Source organism: Colletes gigas, unplaced genomic scaffold, assembly GCF_013123115.1.
Source record: "Colletes gigas isolate AHSC1104 unplaced genomic scaffold, ASM1312311v1 Colletes_gigas_Sc00012, whole genome shotgun sequence".
Lineage (NCBI taxonomy): Eukaryota > Metazoa > Arthropoda > Insecta > Hymenoptera > Colletidae > Colletes > Colletes gigas.
The window spans coordinates 8,356,011-8,379,446 of record NW_025106641.1 but is presented as its reverse complement, the minus strand read 5'-3'; the positions used below and the strand labels follow the sequence as shown (position 1 = coordinate 8,379,446).

The 23,436-nt window shown below is 36.4% G+C and overlaps 1 protein-coding gene across 6 annotated transcripts; it reads right to left on the bottom strand.

The window, feature by feature from the left end:
* Nucleotides 1-149: 149 nt before the first annotated feature.
* LOC122399112 (atlastin) lies at nucleotides 150-23,079 on the bottom strand. Of its 6 annotated transcripts, XM_043399532.1 has the most exons (9): nucleotides 11,462-11,775; nucleotides 10,513-10,586; nucleotides 6,891-6,912; nucleotides 6,203-6,447; nucleotides 5,362-6,141; nucleotides 5,060-5,281; nucleotides 4,754-4,968; nucleotides 4,609-4,675; nucleotides 150-2,892 (listed from the first exon to the last, which is right to left on the bottom strand). In XM_043399532.1, exons 1-9 carry the CDS (start codon nucleotides 11,601-11,603, stop codon nucleotides 2,761-2,763), a joined length of 1,899 nt encoding a protein of 632 aa, XP_043255467.1. In that variant the 5' UTR covers nucleotides 11,604-11,775; the 3' UTR covers nucleotides 150-2,760. The 6 variants fall into 6 exon arrangements, with proteins under 6 accessions (XP_043255467.1, XP_043255468.1, XP_043255471.1 ...); XM_043399533.1 differs by lacking the exons at nucleotides 6,891-6,912; nucleotides 11,462-11,775 and adding an exon at nucleotides 22,804-23,079 and having other exon boundaries at nucleotides 151-2,892; nucleotides 6,203-6,453; nucleotides 10,509-10,586; XM_043399536.1 differs by lacking the exons at nucleotides 6,891-6,912; nucleotides 11,462-11,775 and adding an exon at nucleotides 16,619-16,642 and having other exon boundaries at nucleotides 151-2,892; nucleotides 6,203-6,453; nucleotides 10,509-10,586.
* Nucleotides 23,080-23,436: the final 357 nt, after the last annotated feature.

The following is a 23,436-nucleotide window of genomic DNA, read 5'->3' as shown; positions in this document are numbered from 1 at the left end:
ATTTATTTTTATCCACAATAATTAACACTACAATTAGACTAAGTCATTTTAAAATTACAACTAAGAAAATCTGTTGCAATATGCAACCTTACAACTATGTTTATTCACATTATTATTAGTATTATTATTATTATTATTATTATTATTATTATTATTATTACAATATTGTTATTACAAAAGCGTGCTTAAAATATGTTTTGTGTACATGACAAATATATAAATGTTTATAGCAAATAATAACATTACATTATTTGTCAATGGACCATGTTTCATTAACCTGATACTACTTTCTGGTAGAACTCACAATCAAATTTATTAATGAAATGTCTCAAAATTTATTTCTGTACGTTTATTTTCTTCTTGGTTTATGATTCACTAAAGTTATTAAAATTATTACACGCAAAACAAATATTTATTGGAAGTCCATTCTTTCAGTTGCAATTGCATTATAAAATTGATTGGGCAATATATGGTCGAATAACAATGAGAGAATAGTAAATTTTTTTTTCGTTTCTTATATTTAAATGAGATATTAATGTACGACAAGTAAATTTCAATTAATATATGGTTTAAATCAAAGAAGTTCTAAATATTGGTAATGACACTTTTACCAATATGCGAAAGTCCGTATCTATCGGTTAAATGGATCTTTTTTTTTTTTCTTCGAATTAAAGTAAAAGTGACCATTAACAAATTGAAAAATAATTAATAAACAATGTCTCTTCATTTTAACCACCACCGTAAAATTGTGTTACTCCCATTTTATTATTAAAATGTAAAATATGAAATCTTCTACTGTTTACATGGTATAAAAACATGTATACATGTAACAAGTTTCAAGATGCATTTATTAATCCAGTTTATAGATGATGGTGTATCACATGTACTCAAAAATGAATATTAGCTCGATTATAAATTAACAATCATTATCAAAAATATTATAAAAATTAAATATAATATATATTAATATTTGTTTGGCAAGATAATTCAATTTTAATCAGGGTTGTGCGGGATCTTGATATTCGCGACGGGACGAGATCCTAAAAATGCTCAGGATTATACTTGTTATTTCCTTGATATATTATTTTCACTTCACCTCTTATAATTTGAAAAATTTAGAATAATTTGTTTCGAGCATTCTAGAGGAACTCCTGTCCCGTTCCTACCCGAAACTTTCGGGATTCTGATAACCTCTGATTTTAATATATTTTCGCAATTAGTTAATTTATCAAAACTAACTACGTGTTTTAACAACCATTCTTCATTGTATTCGCGTAATTTGGCACTTATGCAAATAAAAATGAATAGAAATGATTGACTTTGCTATGTCTACAATATCTATTCAAAGGAAAATAATTAATATTTTTCCTAACAAAAATGATATTCTCTATTTAATGAGAATAAAATCTGCCACACTTAATATGCAAATTTGAGCACTATTAACCCCTTCCCGTACTTTAACGAATCTGACTCGCGATGAAGATTTTGGCCCAAACATGAATACCACGAGCCAGACTCGCAGACAGCAAATGACGATCGTGATTGAGTCACGAGTCTTATAATCTCTGTCACAAAGCAATTTAGCATTAGTCTGGGCCCGGATTTCGTCCAGCTAAATGGCACGGGAAGAGGTTCACACCATACTGGCAATAAAATTCATCTTATGAACCACCTATGTATGTTTTTGTACGTTTCATTTAATATATTCAATACAATTTTACGTCGACAACTGATAAGTAAAATTTCAAACAATTAAAGTCTATTATTTTTTACTCTTTTTAAATTTTAATTTCAAAGATGTATAGAAATTTAATATACTTTTGTCTGCTCTTCCCTCGTCTCCAAATTTCATGTCGATCGGTCGTGGGTGCTATTCGAAAGAATATTTATACTATTTTGTTTATTATTTGCGGTCCATAAGATATTAAAATTAAAGCAATATATCTATATTAGACTGTTGTTGCCCATTTTTTAGACGCGATCAACTAGGTACGTATATCGTGAATTTTGTTTAGAATTCGATAAATGTGAAGAACACTGAGAAGTATTTACATTTTAATTTATTAAAAAATTATTCAATACAATAGTAAGTGATATAGAATAAACCTGGCACAGACATAATTGAACTTGTTTGTTCATATATAGAATAATGCATAAATGTACAAAGTGCGTATTGTTCAAATTTTTGTTTAAAAATATTTTTATATGTTACTCTTTGTGACATTAAAATGCACTTAAGTACTTTTTTTTCTTCAATCTAAGTAACAAGTTATAAGTTATATATGTATTTGATGATATCAAAACATATAAAAGTACTTATATTTCTTCGAAATGGTTTTCTTTTTTAAATTTATTTTAATACAAAAGAAAAAGAAAAAAAATTAAAGCTAATTATAAACAGTAACAAACCCAAAAATAATAGTTTTTATCCAAATTGTAATATCGTTTACCAGTAATTGTGGAATTTTTTATTTCTCTAATAGTATAATATTAATGATCATAAACAATACTAATAACCATGATTTTCAACAATCTAATATGGAATTATAATCAAAATATACTGTATATACATTCACAGTCGCTTCGGATTAATATAGTCAACGCAGTGTTTCTTATTGTGACTTAAGAAACAAATAGTTATTTATGGCCTCATATTGAATGATCAAAACTATGAAATTTTGTTATGTCACTTACTCGATTTTAATACATTGATGTATGTTTTAATGGACTCTAGAAATTGAGTTATGAAGGGAATGAATGTTATGTTAGCTTAGCCTTGCCATTAGAAGTAACAGTGGCATTCATTGTTGTATTTGTAGCTATTTCAGCAGCCTGAGCCACTGCAACAGAAACTGACTTCTCCACAAATTGTTGGTAGAGTGGCTTCATGAACTAGAGAAAAACAAAAATAATATATTTCTAACATTAATACTGGTTCGTATAAGAATATTACTAATGTCTAAATAAATTATTATGGTTTTTAATCCTGTAGGTGTAAGATAGTATACGATATCTGAATACGAAAAGTAGAATATTCAGGTAAAAATACAATTGTATTATTTTTAAGACTAGTTCAACAAAATGTGTTATTTATGACACAATAATAGTTTTTCCTAATACTTGAGATGCATATGAAACGAATATTAGTTACTTCTATATTAACTATAAGCAAATGCCATACCTCTTGGATACTTCTTCCTATTAGCATTCGGCTTATCATGAAAATTAAGATACAAAAAGAAAAAGGAAAGAAAAAAGAGAGAAAGAAAGAAAAGAAAATAATATTAATGTCCAAACTGATATAATTAAAATGCAAGGTATCAAAAATAACGGAATGTAAATAATAAAATGATTAAATAATTATAAAAATACAAAAATCTGTTTCGTAAAAAACATAAATATTTTATAGAGAGAAGACACTTCTTTTCTTTTTCCTCTTCTTAAAAAAAAAAGTAAAAATATTTATATATTTTAAATGCTAATATAATAGCAGTATACTACAGTAAGTAGAAATATAGTACATGTATTCCAGACCTGTAGAAATAAAAAATGGTAGGTATGAATTATGTGTGGCAAAATGATGAGTATTAACAAGTTGAGTGCGGACACCAATATGATGTCTTTTCGTTCAAACCTTGTCGGCGAAAATAACATTAATATAAGTGCACTATCGAAGGTATCGAACGTTTCTAGAAATTTAGTAGCGTTCGGTGTGAATGAAAAGACACGAAAAATTTGCTCGATACTCAACGTGTTATTATAGAATGCATTTACATTTCGAAATTATTATATACAGGGTATAATGCTGTAGTAAAGTAAAATATCGGTCTTTTAGCATTGATAATCAGGAGTGTGCGAGATCACAAAAATTCCGGGTTGGGATGGGACGCGAATTTTTCACAGGAACGGGCCGAGATTCCGAAAATTTCGGGTTCCTGAAAATGTCCGGAATTCTTGAAGATATTTGGGAGTCCAGAGCCGTCTTGAATAAATTCTTCTCGACTCATCTCAAGCATCAGAAGCTCGAGAGTTTTAATCGTCGCATATCACTGATTCAAGGTTTCAATTTTTAACACACTTTCGAGCTCATCAAATTTCCTCGCTCGTTTGTACAGTTTATACAACGGAACACAAATAGAAGATGGAGAGAAAATAATACATCAAGGAAATAACAACTATAAAATCTTTTATTTAAAATTTTTGTGAATCGTCCCGATCTATCTCTCGAACATCTTCAGGAATCCCGGGCATTTTCGGGATTCCGTCTCAGTAAGAATCGTAAAAATTTGCCATTCGTGGATTCGAAATATCGAGGCTATAAAAAATATTCACACAAATTTCTATTCAAAGAATATTCAGTAAGTTGTATATTATTCTTTGATGTTTAGTATACATAAAAACTGGAGAAACCTTAGGGCATTTTTTAAAAAGTTTTACATGTTAAATTTAAAAACAGTTAGTTGTTCTCGTGGCTAATGATACTTTACGCTCTTTTACTAATGCATTATTTTCAACATACACTCAACATATACTATAAACAGGTAAATCTCATCAAAAAGTACAAATCTCTAAATTGTGTATTTAAATAGTCAAGTATACATTACTTACATTATCCCATAAAATATTTGCCACCTCATCCAGTATTGCGCCGAACGGTCTGAAATTACCACTGTACCTGTACGAACGAAAACAATTGTATAATGAAACAGTGTCAAAGCAGAAAGGAGTTTCCGTGCGAAAAATTGTTACATACCTTATGTATGTCCACAAAATAAGAGTCATTATACAAATACTGACAATAAGATTACAAATGTTCGCTAGCGGGTATAAACCAGTAAAACCAAATATTCCAGATGAAAAGTACATTGTGGCAGCAATTACGAAAAATACTGCGGGAGTTCGTGCTGCTTTGAAGATATTTTTGCTTTCATTGTGCGCCTTGAATTGAGTGAAAGCTTTATCCATATCCTACAATAAACAAGAAATTAGATATTTAATATACAGAATTCTGTTTATGATATTCCAAGATTATAATAACAGAACTTCTATTCTTTCTTACCTTCATTAATTTGTCCATGTATGTCTGACTGAACTCATCCCCTCCCATTTTTCTTTTATTTTGGAAAAGATTGATAGCTTTATCGACAGAACGCAAGTGTTCTGTTTCTAAACGTGCAGTTGCTAAAAATGGTTTTGTCCCCCCGCAAACAACTTCCATCGAACGTAAATAAACATCCTTGGCCTCCGCTACCGCAGTTAAATTATTTGCTTCTGCTGTTGCCTGGAAGTAAATAACGTATATAGAAAATGTCAAGTTAAAATAAGATTAATAAGATACATAATCGAAGAGTAAAAACTTACCACCAACATACTTTTAGGTTCAGGAAGCTCGTCCCCTTTATAAATTTTCATGTAACTCTTAAAGTATTCTAACAAATCTTTTGCTTTCACAACCTGGCCGTTAATTTTTTTTGTAACTAAATTTTCTGGGGCCAACAACATAGGTATCAGTTCCTTAAGTTGATTCTTAAATTCAGATTGGATCTCTGACAATCTACCATCGAAGTTGGGATTGGTGGCAATATTGAGACCTGGATGTGGCATAAGGAAACAAGATATCTCCGAGAAGCAAGATTTTATATGCTTTCTCAGGCTCTGTAATTCCGGGTGTTGTCTGTCGGAAATTTCTAATCTCCTTTGTAATATCTTCTTTCCGCCACTCGCGCCATAGTCCGCTTCGTATGGGTAACTCCAATCTCTCACTAAGAATTGCAACTTTTGGAACGGCGTGCTTCCGGAGTTCTCTAACGCCAGCCTACCGTATTCGGTAAAAAGTTGCAAATGCTGGAGATCATCCTCTTGGATGTTTTGTGACAGATTATAAATTTGTACGGATGACAACATTGTGCTTAGAGCAAACACAGTTGCACAATCCCTAACAGTGGATTGACTATCAAAAGCACCTTGTGTATCCATTAAAATCACAGCAACTTTTTCGCCGGTCGATAAAACGCCAGGGAAAACCTCTGACCACATTAAAATTCCCGTTGTGTCTCTCTCGGAGCCTCCTTTCCACGAAAAGCCATTCAGGGGTTCATCTTCTTTTCCCAACCAGAAGTCCGTTTTGTTGTTGTTCTTATACTATTATCATTAATTTTACGATTAGTTTTCCGGATAAACTCGATGTTCGTTGAGAACGTACCTGATAATTCATATAACGAAGGAAAAAATCGAGCAGGAAGCTTTTGCCTTTCCTAAAAGCTCCTGCTACTGAAACAACAACAACACTCCGATCTTTGATATTAGGTTGGAGAAGAATTTCTGCCAAGGCTTCTTCATTTAACTCGAAGGAGTGATCTGGATGAGCAAGCACAACTGGTATGGGTCTTCCTTGGTCCGATGTCTCTTGACTATTTACGGAGACTCGCTCTATTCTTTCTTGCCAACCTAAGTCTAATGAGGTTCATAATGGCAAAAATGTATCCATTTAATCGCGTAACACTTGTACAGCAAACATGATTCACATTAACAAACAGTAGCTAACACATAAGTTTGGTTTTATCAGTTCATACACAAAATTACTGTACAACATTCTCATTATTGTTACATAATCACAGCCAAACATGCCAAAACGATTTCAATGAAAGAGTGTGGCAAAAAATAAATTATGTCACTCGAGAAAAAAGCGTGGTGTGTATCAGTATATCTAAATTTCCAAAAGAAGGTACCTTTTAGTTGTATTTTAATGTTGTTTACATTTTCTATTGTCCCATTAGTTACATTTTGTTCGTAAGACGGAAACAATACCAAAGAAATACGTGCATAGTTGGCATAGGAAGTGGAGTAATACATAATTGTTGCATAGTTTGCAGGTTTCAAGGGCCCCGTACCACTTTCGTTTTCAAACACGGTCTCCATGGTACGCGAGTGCCGTTAAACGATAAAGTACGTGGAAATCTCACATCGTTTGTTTCCTTTCTGTTTCTATAACACGCGTGCAATTGCTATGCGGATTAAATTACCATTAGATCCATGTGTGTACGGCTGTTTATACGATTATCTTCCAAGTACACGGTACATGCATAGGGTATAGGAGTCAGAAACTTTAAGAGGTGGTTCATTATTACAAATATTAAGTTAGCCTACTTAATGCATCTTACTTGTGCATGGATATCAATATAGACCACGTTAAACCAGATTTCTATAAACGTCGCGTGGACTATGACCGTTTAAACTGAACGGCGATAACGAACGTGTTAAATAATTAATAATCTGCCTTATTTAACCAATCAGAGGCACGTGTGTACTAAATTGTAAGCAAAGAAAACTGTGAAGAAACCAGTAACTTATGCTAACAGCAAGTTCAGCTCTCGTTATAATAGACACTGATAATTACAAATGAATAAAAACGATTTAATAGATAGGTGCGCAAAGTCCGATCCTTTTAACGAGTCTATCCGGGTTCGCGAAACAATGTTAAAAACAAGTTCAAAAAATATGCACGAAAAAAAGACGTGTAATTATTATTGTAATTGGAATAATATTTTACAAAAATGTAACAAACTCTTATTCAAATAACGCATTTTCTCTCGCAAGTATATTCAGTGGCATTTCCAATTATTAATATGAATGAAAATAAAACCAGGAACTAGTTTCGAGACGAAATCGTAATTACTATCAGGCAATTTCCTACAACTTTATTAGGGTCAAATGTTAAACAGCTTGTGTTTGAGATCTGTAGTATATTTCTTCGTAGTCTAGAGGCCGTTGGAAGATACTTTAACTCGTTCGTGGCCATTGAATTTGTATTGTTATTATAATATTTTTTGATCGCTAAATTTGAATTCCATTCAGGGACATTTTTTTTGTCGAGCCTCTGACGTGGTTGCAGCGTTGACACCGAGTCGCTGGAATAATTAAGCACGACCGGGGTACGGTCGACGAGGCAGTCAAAGCGTTAAAAGCGCTCCGTTCCCAAAGGATTAATACGCCTCCTTGCGTGCAAGAAATTTTCTTTTTGCCCGACATTGTGTCCATCGGAGCCATGCGTCCGCGCAGAAACGGCCGACGCGATTTCTGACCCGGACTCTTTGATATTCCGCGAAGCTATCACTCAGGATCGTATTTAAAGCGACGAGCAGACCGAGGCAAGTCCCAACGTCAACTACAAGGAACTTAAACGAGCTGGAGCGTTTCAATCTAACGTGACGAAACGTCTCCGAAGGAGCCCCTGAGCGATTACTTATTGCAAGCGAACGGCCAATTATACTCGCGCGAACACTAATTCTACCTCCTCTCTTCGCTTCCGTCTTCAGCTTTTACGCCCGGGTTTCCTCGTCACCGTCGTCGCCGTCGACAAAATACACACCGTCTGCCATCCAGCCACATCGGTGCCTTGCAATCTCGCATTTACACGAATCATTAGCGCATTAAACTCGTAAATACAGGGCGTCGAATTTCTCATCTGGAACGAGACGCGCGGCAGCCAGCGAGAAAAACGAAATACGAGAATTTAATTAACCGAAACGTTAGCGGGCTGAATTGAAAAGAAGGAAATACTGTGATGCAATTGGGGCAGTAAGAATATATATCGCTGAATACGGGGGGGGAGCGGGCTTTCGAATTTCCGCGAAAGCAGAAAATACGGTGTATAGTACGCCATTGGCCGATAAGGAAATTCAATAAAGTTCATTACTCGATACGGCGAGAAATTAATCACGCTTTTGTTGCAGATATTTTATGTCGAAATTATTTCGAACGTACCTCGAATTCAAATCAATAACGTCGAACGTAAATTAATATATGGTAATTGTTTCGCTCGATAGCGTGAAAAATTATGTCAACGTGGCGAGGTAAAAAGGTTAAAAAGGTTACTAAAATTCGTTTCGTCTTGAAATAACAATTTTTCCACAAAAATTTGTGTTGAAAATCTCTTCGTATTAATCACGCGATTCAACTTAGTAAAAATGTAAAAAATCAATACAAACTCAAATTTATAATAAAAGTGCGATTTCCGATCAAGTTGGAGAATGGTTCAAAATGTTCAGAAAAGGTCAAAGCATCAAACGTAGGCAGGGCTCTGGGAGGCCAAGGATAATCGATCAAAGAGCGTTACGTCGAAAATTCAAGCGCGACAAAGACCGATACTACTTATAATTTGTCTATACAAATATGTTCTGTCTGTAGTTTTTTACTGGTTTTAAAAAGTTGGCAAGCGGTGAAAAAATCGAGAAATTCTACGGAATGGCGATTTCCTATGACTCCAGGTATCTGAATTGATCGAGAAAAGTAAAACGGTTGAGGAAACAAAAAAATGTCATAAGACAAAATTAAACGGCTCGAACGATGCACAAACTGAATGTAAATCTGTTCATTTTTATGCATTGATGCATCTGGAAAATACAACTGCATCCTTTTTTTAAACTAGACTACAGTACCATATATGTATACTCACGTTACAATACAAATTTTTCAATCTTTCCCTTACGTTACTTGACATCTTTGTGGCCATAAAATTGGACCTCGTGAACCAATCCAACTGCCTTCGTAAATTCTATTTAAATAACTTGTAGCAACTGAAGAATCATGTGCCTGAGCACCGTCCTCTCGAAAGTATTTTAATCTTTGCCGCGCAGATAACGGAATATCTACATCGGGTAAAAGAATTGGATGGTAGAATTCTAAAAGCGGTTCTTCTGCTTGGTCAAGGTTTCGTTAAAAAAATAAGGTCCAACAATACATTTATCAAATATGCTACACCAAACTACACTGTTGGAGGACCATTAGTATCTTTTCTACAATGAGGGGTTTCTCTAAACCGTGTGTGTTCATTACGTCGATTGAGTATACCGTTATTAGTAAACATAGCTTCTCTACAAAGTTTCAACATAGTAACGTTTGTCCATTAGAAAAGAGACAAGGATGTAAGTAAAATTAACAAGAAAGGGTCAACGGTCAAAACGTGATCAGGGAGCCTTAAAACCTAATTTCTCAATGAACCAACATTTCGTTTGCAGTTTTGTCAACCCTGATTTTCGTTTCATTTTAGCGTGCAGAATCACCTCTCGAAGTATCGGGCACCGTGTATATTCAGAAACAGGATTCTACGTGCAGGTGTGCCATATACAACGACGAGTAAAAAAGTTGTCGCGAGCGATGCACGACTCCCAATTGGAGGCCTCGCGCCATACGTGCGTCCGTGACGCTTCAACTTTTTTCCTCCACAGTGTAGACTCGAGACGTTGGTACAAAACTGGTTCAATCTACATCGAGCGTAAGCAACATTGAATTATATTATAATTAAAAATTGCGAATTTTTTCGTCCATGTGTCTGGGATCGTATTGCTTTTGCGTGCGAATAAAAATCATGCGAAGGTCGAGGAAAAGTAAAAGGCAAATATAGGATGATTTGTGCTCCAAAGCCAGAATTAAAACAATAAAATATAACAATAAAGAAAGCATCGAGGAAGCAAATAATAATCGTCGGTTGCAGAGGATAAAAAACTCACCCACTGGTTCGTTTGTTGTATACACCCGTGGTACACGGTTCACGTTCTCGTCGAGGGTCGTCATCGAAACTTTCTCGGCTGAAAGCAAATTTTTGAACGCACATTTAGCCACATAGGTTTTCTCACATTCGATTTATTTCGATTTTCGCGAACAGACGCATACAAACGGATTAAAACTCGAGCATAAAATCTATTCGAGCTACAAAACGTGCGGTATGAGATTCCATCACGCGAGTTACGCTGTGAAAATTATTACTCCGGGGCTTCTGGTAATAAGCCAATATTCTTCGCGACTTAAACTTTCTACATCAGCCTGTGCTTAAATGCCCCGGCGTCTTATCCCCGTTGCATTTCGAAGCTTTCCATTACGAATCAATTATTCGCGGATAAATTATCGCGTAGACGTTGCGTTTTCGATAAGTTTCCGTCGTAACTTCGACTCCCTGCTCGCGGTCTCGCGCATAAACGTTGCATTTCGAAACACTTCGAACTCCGACTATCGCGAGAAACCGTTCCCGGTAACAGTAAGTTTCTGGTAATAAGCCAAAACCATCCCCGCGATCGAATCTTCGCATTCTATCGAACGTATCTCGCGTTTGAGCGATTTTACGTCACGGTCGTATTTTGAGGTCTATCACCGACTCTGTTATTGCAGAATCTGTTGCGTTCCCGAGTTTCTGGTAATAAGCCAATTTCCCTTTGGGACCGAAACCCCTCGAGTTCGATCGTAGCTAAAGCTCTACTCGGTCTTATAATTAAGCGGTCACTTTACGTCACAATCGTAATTCGAGATTCCACGTTAGAACCGACGAATTCCATTACGACTCTGTTACGTTTCTGGTGACGAGCCAGCACGTTTTTACGATCGAATCGTCGGGGATCGATCGTGTCTGATCCTCGATGTTTGCGCGATTATAAATTTTTTTGTCGTCGCGAGCGTATTTTCAGCGCACCGCGGTTCACTTTCTGATGGCCGGTCTCATTATCGCGAGTCGGTTGGGTCCTCATCCTCGGCGGCCTGGTCGGTTCCCTTGACCTGGTTACCGGTTCCTCGGGTCGTTTCCGACTCGACGTTATCTTTCTCTTCTCGCTCATCTTTGCTCACTCGCATTCGTCGCGGGTACCCGACACGCACCAAAAGGGAACACGAACGCACGGGCAAAACGAGAAAACGGGCAAACGAGACGGCACGCCACGCATAGATGCTCCGCGCACAAACGATCGAGTACTAAGTCGCGAGAGAACCGACTAGAAATATCCTGGTGGTGGTGGCCAGCCGATGGGCCGTGGTCAGCGGCGGAGTTCGCGAGTTGGCAGCATCCCACAATCAAGAAATACCGGTGAAACCTGGGTGACACGGTTGGTGGCGTGTCACCTTGTACTGCGACAGGCCTCATATGGCACGGTATTCTTTATCGTTCGCCCGGTAATTACTACTCCCGTCAAACGGTACATTTTTACCTAACATTGGACTCACCAAACAGTAAAAATAGTTTAAAATTAAAAAAAGAAATACTGGAATTTAGGGGAAGCATTTTGTATTTATCAATTTCGTCTCTATCACTTTTGGTTTTAGGATGGTTTCTGAATGCATTGTGTGATTATACAAAGTACGTAATAAGTAATATACCTAACCCAGACTAAACAGCCAAAATAGTTTAGAATTTAAAAAAGAAATACTCAAAATTTAGGGAGAAGTATTTTATATTTATCAAATTCTGTTTTAAGATGGTACCTGAATGCATTGTGTAATTATACAAAATGCGTAATAGGTAATATTTATAGTGAATCCTTATTTGATTACGATGTTATACGTTGATTAAAAAGAAAGGCTTAGAGGTAGAATATTAGAATGAACATTTTGAAAAAATACTATAAATAAGATTAATATCCTGAGTCAATCCATTGGTTCATTGCAATTTTTTGTGTAGAGTATCTTGTGAAAAAAAGTAATAAAACATGTTTGAATATAAATATAACAGTATCGAAGTGCTGTTTTAATATCTATAAATAAGTAAAAACTGAACGTCTGAACGATCATTATGCATTCCAGTATGCAGTTCTGATTATCATTTTTACTGTAATTTTAGTAAAGTGTACTGCTTATCAGTATTAAACATGGCTTGCATTTTCTAATGCATACCTGACGCTCATAGTTGTATGCGTTTGTGGCTCTGTTCAGCAAACGAGTACAGTATTCCATATTGTAGCCAACTCTTATACGAGTAAAATTATGATTTCGCTAATAAAATTTATTATTTGGAAATAAAGAATTCGTCGAGATTCCGTAAAATCTTAATGATACCGTAGAACCTCGACGATTGGTCGAGAGTGCAGTCGACGAGGGGAAGGGATGATCACCTAACAACAAATGAAGATGTAAGTGGAAGTAATTGGCAGTAGTGGAGATGTATTGTGTAGTTAAATTGGTCACCTCGACTATTGCACGAACCTGGATTACCGCAGGAATTTTTAGCCCTGTTTTACAGGATTAATCGAAGCTTTACTATATTGGTATAACCTGGTTATTAACTTCATGAAACAAATTGCATAGTGTTTCTAAATAAATGGTGTTGCTTAAGAATCTTCACACAATTTTTAAAATAGTCCATTTATGAAGAATTTGAAAAATCAAAATTCTACTTGTTCGATTATTATTGGATTATTACTCGATTGTACATTGACTATTCTATGTGTCAAGAAATATAATACTAATACCAAAGACAGCAATAAGATAAGATAATATAATGAATAATGACAATGATATGACGCACGCAATAAGATAATACAAGGAAGAAGACAATGAAATGTGTATCAACAATACATGCTAAAGAAATGATTTTTCCTCATTTCTGAGTTTCTGTAAATTGCATACTTTCGTACCAAAACCTCTAAGTCTTTTTTTTAATACCACGAATGTTCTGAACATTTCTAATGCACATTTTTTGTGCAAGTAATCGTAGCTTTCCGGATATCGTATTTGCATTCTTACTGATTATATGATGCTCGCACTTTCGAACTTTTAAATTATTTCGCGTTTTCTACCTATTGTCAGCGCAACAAGTTTCCACGGTGCTCATTACTATGTGTGAACGTGTATATTCTATGTATAATATACAATAATAATAACTCCATAGACAGTCAACAAAAAAGAAACATCAACTTATATAAACGAAACGATTACTGAAAATCATTCGATCTGAGCGTTTCCTCGCATCTTTAAGAAGATAATTCAGTGTTGTGTAATTTTTTTTCCAAGTAGTCCGCCTTGAATATTAAATAAAAATAGATCGTTCCACCAACATTGAACTAAGCTCTTATGTTTGCGAACAAACCTTATCATATATGAATTACAATTACAAATTTTGATTTTGAAGTTGTTTGTGTTTGTCAAACCTCGTTCGTACGTCAAAGATGAAAACTGCGTGAATATGGAGTTTAGAAACGACACCGTTTGCAAACGATATTATTTCGCAAATTATAGTTCGGTCGATTCATCGAATTACTACGTCCTCGAAGAGGTTGATTGTTGGCATGATACTGCGATGAACAGATATTAGTGGCTGCTTGGTAACCGGTAGCGTCGGTTCCCATCGTATGTGGAAGTTTGCAGTCTAGTAAAGACTATTTTTAACTTCCGTTGGTTATTTTTGCGTCTGTTTGGTCGCGTGTAAAAGGAAAATCAAACATTTGGGGAGGAACGTTCGTTTCAACGTTGTTCCGTTGCACAAGACTTGTTTGATTCTCGTTAGAGAAGAGCCGACGTCACCAAATAAAATGATCAATGCGTATCGACGCGAGGTGAGAATTAATTCACAGTCACAGAATCGAAAGAGAAGGAAGAGAATGGCGACGAAGACGGTAGATTCCAACTCTTTCCGTTCCCACAGAATTGCGTAATCTATACGTCGAACGAAAACAATATTTGCGAATAAAGCAGGAATAATTATATCACGGGCTCGTTTAAAGAGAAAGCGTCAGAGAGATTGCAACAAAACAGAATTTATCAATAAAAATATTTACCGAACAGATAGTTACGTATCAGTAATCTTTTCTTACACGGTTCTATTGAAGTTTACGGATGAAGTAACTTTTATCTTTTATCGTTCGTTTCGTAACGCCGCGAGCGACATTAACGCACGACACAATTGATGATGTCACGGTAAACAAGAACTTAAAATACTGGTAGGAAGAGGAAACGAGATTAGAATAAATGTTTAAAAGAGCCATTTGTACGCAATAAATGTCCGTCAATTTCGTTGAGTTATTTGAATCGGGAGATTGGACTCTTGGACGTCGAAAGGAGGAAAACCGTCTTGAAATAATATTTTAAGTAAATTTATTGTTAAACGTACGTTCGCGCATCGTAGATGTATTGTTCGAACCTTGAACGTTCTTGACCTTTGACTCGTTTCGCGTCGCTTTTTGCATACATTTGCACACACGACGATATGACGCGAGTTCCCGCGTGCACAGGTAGGCAGAAACGAGCGCGTGCGATCCTAATTTAGTCGCGAAACTCGGATCAAAGCCTACCTAAGAAGATTTCGGAGATGCGCAAAGGTGAAATTTCATGAAAGAGGAGGTACCGAACTTACGATAATAACTTTATCTTTTGGAACCAAATTTAATAATGGAACATCGAGGAAACTCGTACAATATCCTCTGAGAAATAGAGCCAGCGATAACAGAACTATTGAAAAATAATTTGAACAAAAGAATTTAACTCTGGATCGATCTTAATGCGACTCAAATTAAAAAAACAGAAATTGTTACTTTAGGTAATTAATTACGTGACTGTTAAGTTACGATAGTGTAAAATCTCTATCGATAAATATGGCGAACCGGGCAAAGGTTACGGATACGCATTTGCACTTGGAAATATGGAAATTCGAGAAGTATTAACCAATTTCAGATTCCTGAAAAGCTATCTACACGTTTCTTGTCAAACTTCTAAAACGTAAAATAAAAGTACAGTTTTCTTCTCGAAGACGTGCAGTGGAAACGATTGTTTCATGCGTGGAGATGTTAAGAAAATGTCAAGGTAAACTTCGTACCTTCAATTGACACGTTATTATTAATTTACGTCGATAGCCACTTTAAAAATTAGTTCATTATCTCATAATATAACACCCACGGTCATGCTAGATCATAGACACGCGATAAGGTGATCTCGATACGGATCTATACTCGGGCCAACGAGACTACAACTGTTTAAAGTGGCAGTAAACAGATACTTGGACGGTGTTGCGGTTACAGATTAGCGGGCGTCGTTCAGGGACGAATTCGAAGCAGATTTTTATCGGGGGCACTTCACCGTATCGCACTAAATTTTTTTTTATTTCAAATTCAATTTATTAATACTACATTTCTAATGATATTTTTATTCAATCTGTATTCGAAGGAGCGGAAGTACAGGAGTGGTAGAAATCGTTTAAACGACGGACCCTCGGTAAAAGACCGCCTCGAATTCGTCCCTGAACGGCATCCGCTGATCTCTAGCCGCAGTACCGTTCAAGTAGGCTATCTGTTTACAGCCACTTAAACAATTGCAACTCGTTTCGTTGGTCCGTGTCTAGTGCTGCCACGATTCATAATAAGCACTGAAAAGGTTCGATCTTGAACGTGTCGGTCACTCGTATCTTCAAGAGTGTTGATGTCGACTAGTCTTGCATAATGGGTCGTTAACCTTGAATCAAAAGTGACTGCATAAATGATTACACAGATGATTATAGCGTAAATTATGTAACGTGGCATTTGCATCGATCATTGTTCTTAAGAACCGTTTTGTACTAGTTTGATAGGAACGCGGAACGGCGGATTTTACGAAGAAAAACTAGAAATATTCGTTTCTAGAAAACGAATAACTAAATCTGAATTTTTCGACTCGATGGTTTCCTTTTTGGTTTGTAAACATTTGAGGAAATGATAAGTTTCAACGTTGCTTTTCCGACAATGTACAAGGTTGATTATCGTCTCTGTTTACGAGGGTTGAATGCTTATTTTTAATAACTGTAATTATCTACCGTTGTTTACGTCAATAGATAAACTTTGTGTCTGAACCGGAGTTCTTAATCTGTTTTCCCAAAATATGAAATGTAAAACGTTACCTTCGAGACCAAGATATGCTTGTTGAAATTAACGCGAAAACCAGTAGCCCTCTGTTTTCTTAGAACGGTCGACTAGCTTTCCCCGCAGCTCCTCGTTATTTGCATTACTCCGCTATCGGTTGTTTTTCCACGTTCGTCTTTACGCGAACGCTACCGATTTACGAGCAGCCACGGCCGAAGAAATGCAATCAAAAGCGACGTCAGCGTCACTGGCTACGCCAACAGAGGTTTCAGATCGGTACAGTTAACGCGAGCTGTAAAACCGGAGAGTTAACGATCAGACCCACGACGCGCGGGGTTACGACGTGCTTTCACAGAGATATTTATTTAAGAAACAGCCCCTCTCTTATACGCCATTCGGCGCCCAGAAGGCTAAATGTTTTATGACAAATAAGGTTTACTGCGGGAAAGAAAAAAATGGTGGCTCGGGGCCGCGACGAGCAACATCAACGAGAAACAGTCGCGGAGAACAGCAACTATGGGGCCAAACAAATTAATAAACGTTCACATACTTGTACATAATAGTATTCTATATAACAAAATATGCAGATACGATTTATTTAAAGAGGCACAAATGCATTAAATGAAATTATTTATTTATTATTGGGATTTATGATTGTGAAGCGGTCTTCAAATACTTTGACGTGATATATAAAATACAAAATTGTCTCTAATTTTCATTTTAGTTGTATTAGAAAGCTTGCTTAGGGTATCGATAAGAACACTGTGTATACTTCAATTTTCCATCGTGTTTTTTGGAGTATTTCTAATTTGCTTTCTCCAGTAAATATGGCCGTGTTCTAATATCGTATTGACGTGCTAACGCGTTGTCTTACGAATTTTAATCGCTTCCGACGATTAGCTTTGCTCACGAAGTACTTTTTGCGAGCAACTGTACCGTGATATTCGCTACTTTGTAAGCAATTACGCACGGCACTGGCAACAAAAAAAAAAAAACATTTATTCGCCGCTGTTCCTGCGCTCCGCAATAATTTGTTCCGCACTTAGACGGGAATTGTTTTAATCACCCGACCGATCGTATTAGTTAATCGTTCACGGACGTGCTCACATCTTTTATCTTGCACTGTTTCCCCGCGATTCAACTTTATCAATAACGCTTCGAACAGTAAATCTCGGTCTGTTTACTTAGCGAGAAATGTCTACCAACGATTTACACGGGATTGTGCAACCGAACAACAATATTCCACTCCTCTTCTATTGTTTCAGAACCTTTACGACCCACATTGGGAAACAGCTGTAATTTCTGTCTCGATTTTATAAGTACTGCGTGCAAACAGACAGGCTTTGTTATTACTCGTTGTATTCAGAAGGTATTCAGACTCCAATTGGGTAGAAAAAATTAAATAAAAAGATAGTATTGTAAAATGCAAACGTGTACCAAAGGATAGAATCTTCAAAGATATAAACTTGATACTTCTTCACACTATTCTTTATTTACGTCGTACGTTCCGATTAAACAAGCAATTTGTTGCATCATTAGCAAACGAAGAAGTTAGAAAAATGACTAAGTGGGCAATAATATATCCCAGAGATCAATTTAGGATTATTATATCTGGTAATGGGATCAACAATATGTCGATAATATTCTAGAGCTCGAGTTAGGATTATTATGCTTAGAGATGGGATTAATCTAATGACATATTAATACCGATAGGTAGATTAATTCCCAAGTATAGTGTTGAGATATTAGGCAGGCATCGAAGTAAGTTGTCACTGATATTAGTAAAATGTTCTTGTCGACATAAACACGACAGAGTTTCCGTGCTGTCTAAATTAATAGGAAATTACTGTTCGAATAAGACCAAATTTATAATAATGTAGACTTTCTCAAACGTAGACTTTGAACCGATAGTAAGTCAATGAGACGACGATAGTGACAGCAGAAACGAGAGGCAGAAGAGGATAACCTTGAAGTTCAGTCGGATTGCGAGAGCGTTGTTTCGGATAATGGACTGTCGGAAGAAATTGATAATGATGTCGATATAATTGTACGAAAGAACGATCATAAATGGGGCATATCTCGATACAAGAGTATCAATTTCAAACAAAAATCTACAGATATCTATCACGATGCTACCCATCGCTAATGATGTCTTCTTCAGGCATCTGAACTATCATCAATCTCGGTTACCGCGTTATGCAGGTTATTTATATTTCTGTCGTCATACGCTGGAACTAACTGCGATTCGCGAAGTTTGTGCCACGCGCATAGCTCAATTACGAGTTTTGCAACAACCAGAGGGTGTTCCTCGAACACGGGCGTGGACGATCCCCCCGGGCTTCTCGAGCCTAGTTTTCGTGCCTAGAAATCGGTTAACGATGCAGCGAAGAACTCGCGCGGAAAAGAAATCACTGGGCGAGTACTCGTGGACGCGAAAAATTCTCGTACCCGTTACGTTCGTAACACCGGAGGAGCTTTACGGACGCTCGAAACGGGCGCAACTTTTTCCTCGGGAACGCGGACAGTTAAAAAGGTCTCAACGTCGAAGAAAGTAAAGTGAAAGGCGTGCAATTAACTCTGTAAAAAAAAACCCCCCGACGAATTTCGCGTTCCCGCTTTTTCCAACAAACAGAAATATTAAAATCGAGAGAGTTGCAAAGCGGAACGTCAATTGCAGTATCACCGTTAGGCGTGGAAAAAAGAAAGACATCGTTGGTCTTTCTTCTTATTGGATAGGCGCGCCATACTTTGTTCGACAATACGTTTGGTCATCGTCGCGCGATCGTTCTTACGTTTTACGACTGACCTCGGACTATCTCGATCTGTTACGCGGAAGGAATGTAAGAAAAATATAGTTGTGTAAAGAATGACCGTGACTGTGGTTCGAAGGAATTCACCACTCGAGAAATTGCACTTTGCATCGATTTCTACCCGTTCTCTGACGACGTAAACAAGATAATTGAAACCTTTTCTGACGATTTAAAAGAGCAACCCCATATTTTGAAGGATTTGTTTGGTAGTATTGGTATCGTCGAGACTGTCAAGAGTTTAAGGCTTCGAATTCCGGAATTCCATCGCTATCCACGTGTATCGACCAGCGCGCTTTTATTTCACGACTCCGCGTGTACTGCTTGAAGCGTGAAAGTTGAGCGTTATCGTTTATAGACCGATCGCGATTCCGCGTAGCCTAACGCCGACCATAGTCGGGGGATTCGTTGACCCACGGGCGCGGGAGTCTCGCAGAGACAACACGAAATCCGAGTTTTCAGGCGAGCGCGCTGCGAATTGTCTTCGACTCCATCTGACTGAATAATGCGAGTTTAATTAACGAGGTACGGAAATACGCGAACGATGAAGCGAATTGGACGGGGTCTATTGCTATGTGGAACACGTGTGCACAGGTCTCCGCGTGTATTGGTACGCTCGAGAGTCGAAATTCTTGGTATCAGTCTTATTGGATTGCAACAGACGGATTCGCGAAGTCCTCGTTGCCAACTGACACGGTTCTCATTCATTATCTCGCGTCGTCTTAATTCTACATAATTATCGTTCGATTAAATCCTAAGGTGCACCGTGACTTTCGCGAAAAGTCACCGACTTGGGGTTTTCTTACGACATAAGCAAACATCCTCGAAGCTCTCGAGTTACGGAAAATTCATCAAACGATTTGTAAATTTGTTGCAATGGATAGTTTTGTCTATGACACGCAGTACTCCAATAAATATATTAAACGTTAATAGATCAAGACAGCCAGATTTGTCTTTTCCATTACACCCACTAGTTCTACTATTAATAACTTCGCTTTACATTTGAATCAACTTCAATTTGAAATCTTAGGAGACGATAAATATGCAGAGGCAATTGCAGTAAACAAGTGCCAAGATTAGTGTATGTATTTCTTTCTCCGTTTAATGCTCGTTCCCTTTTTAGCGTTTAAACGTAACAGATAATTATGCAGCTCGCGATTAATTAATTGTTCGTAGGGCATTGCTTAGGAAATTTGTTGACGGCCATTGTTCCCGCTTCGGAAAGGAATAAGGCGAACTATCGGGAAAACGAGACGATTCGTTTTCATTGGACGTGGCACGTAAACCTATCGATAGTATTCAATGAAACACGCGCTGTATCGAGTTGAATAGGTATGCCAATATGCGGGTCTCATTTCCAATCCCAAATATCACGTGCAATGCTGTACAGTGGAGCATTGAATCGCTTTAAAACTCTGCCCTGCCTTTCCCACCTGTTTTATTGTCGCGGATTTCATTTAACGCGAAATAATATTATAAATTCCTCGCGTAACGTATCGTCGTTCTTGGCCATTATCTCAAGCGATGCAAAAAACGAATTTCTTGGATTTTACAATATTCTTACAAACGGCCAAACGTTATCACGTATTTATGTATACTATAAGTTTGGAATCAATTCCTTACGTTCGCCTTTCTCGTGTATTTCTTAACATTCGAAAGTTGCTTTTACGGTGTTTTTCTTGGACGACAAAAACGATTCGTAGAGGTCCGCCGGACGCCAAAGAACAAAAGCGTGTATTTAGGAATAAAAACAAATAAGCCGTGATAAAGCATTGCAATACATCAGGCTGTCGCGGGATGAACTTGAGAGAAAAATTGAAAAATTGTTTCAAGAGGAACGTTTACGAGAAATTCTAAAAACGCAACCAGAACAAATTCCAGTCGAAAGAGTGTGGAAAGTTGTCAACGGCGCGTAAACAATTTGCAAAAGATGTATTTTGTAGAAATCACTAGAAAATTTATATTAAACTGTAATTCATTTTCTTTTTTAATAATTTTAATTAGAGATTATACGTGCTTTTAAATTTGTGTACAGTAGAAATGTGTCTAGTACAATATTTTCTGTACATCATTTATTTAAAGTATAAGTAGGTATATTTTCTCACGATAATTGAAATTGAAGTATACATTTCTATGCCCCGGAAGTTCCATTACTGTATTCCTGCATAATTAGGTATACTTTGCTACTTTCTCTTTTTTACACAAATAATAGAATCCCATACTTTTCCGCTTTTGTTACGACCGAGTAGCGTGTATCATAATACACCTGTTGCAACAAGTAATTTTGTAAATTCTCCTTTCACCGTTTGTATATCGTAAATTAAAACACCTATAATCCATAAAAATAAATATCAATACCAACAATGGAGATAAAAAACATAAAATACAGATAAATATCAAATTTCAATGGGATTTACGTAATCACGAATTTATAGTAATAAAACAAATAAAGAAATAAAGAATAATTAGTGAAAGAGAATAGAGTTTAAATTGTAACAAATAATATTACAGAATTATTCGGAATTGATATTGGATAATGTAGTTTTAAAACAATTTATCGTGTTATTTTGTACGCATCAGCATCTCATTTAATAGTCTGATTTGTTCAAACAACTTAGTAGTACGTTCGAATGCTGTAACAAACCGAACAATGACTAATCTTATTGAATAATAAGAATCAAGGACGAACGTGTTACTCATTGACATAATTTGAAGTTCCCTCGTTTTCACGAGTGAAGTTCGAGGTTTTGCCACAAGGCGGTAGCACTTACGTGCCATGCTTCGAAGCTACGTCATCCTCCTTTGACAGAATATTGTGTTACTAAACATAATTACGAATGCATAGCAGCCTATTACGTTCTTTATACTTTACAACGTCACTGATGTTAGAAATTAAAAAGTCATACACCACTGAAAAAAACTGTTTACGGCAGTGATCTAACCTCTACGATCACGAACGTTACATAGCACTTTCATTAATCTTTGCACTCTTGCCACATATATAAGCTCTCCGAGTGATAATTATGGAATAATATGCCCGTTAATGATGCGTACACGATATGATTCATCAAGTTATAAACACGGATTTTTTAACGGTGAGTTCAAATACACCTGGCAACACTCCCTTGCTAACTATATTTTTATTGTAATTCATGGCGAATCACCACGTGGTTGGAATCATACCAAATTAATACCGAACGTTAGCTGTTGTTCTATTGTATCGAAATTCCACTCGAACCGCGAACAAAACGTCAAAAAAAAAACAGAAAGCATAACGGTGTGGGGTTACAGCTGGCACTCGATGTTCACATTACATTCCCGCGATTATTAGGCACATTATCCAATATCACAGTTATTCTATGTACTTTTACCTTTTGTACTGTCGAAAAATATTAAAAAATAATAACAGTACTTACCCGCATACGAGCTCCTGTATTCGTCACTCTGTTTACGCTGTTCAGTGTCCGCCATATTGGGATACGAATGACGCCACTTCCGTAACTGCGTGCAACTGTTTCACTACGTAGGTTAAAACGAACTTCGTCGCTGACTTTTACTTACTCGCGACACTCACGCGATTGTTTGATAGTGGGACGTTAATTGAATGTAAATATAAAAGAATAATAGTAACGAAAGTGAATCAGTTACCGTGGGAAGCAACGGTAATACCTTCTCACAGAGTACCTTTCCCTCTCATTGTCCGTTACAATCTCAGCATTTTTAAAATCTCAAATTGATAATCGATTAGATTAGATACACATCTCATATTGATGTTTTTTTTTTAAAATAGTCTTCCGAGGGGTCATAATTATTAATTTTTATAAAAGACTTGCTCACAGTTTTGTATTATTGTGACGGTAAATTTTCGTATTTGTATTACAAATTTCACTAATTGCAAACAGTTTTTTAACGTTTAAACGTCTACACCATGCATTACAAAATATTTCACAATACAGTATCTATAATGAGTAAACAAATAGTCCATAATTTTTCCAGCTTTAATAATGGGAATAGAATTGTTCAAAATCAACCTTCACTTGTCATAAAAT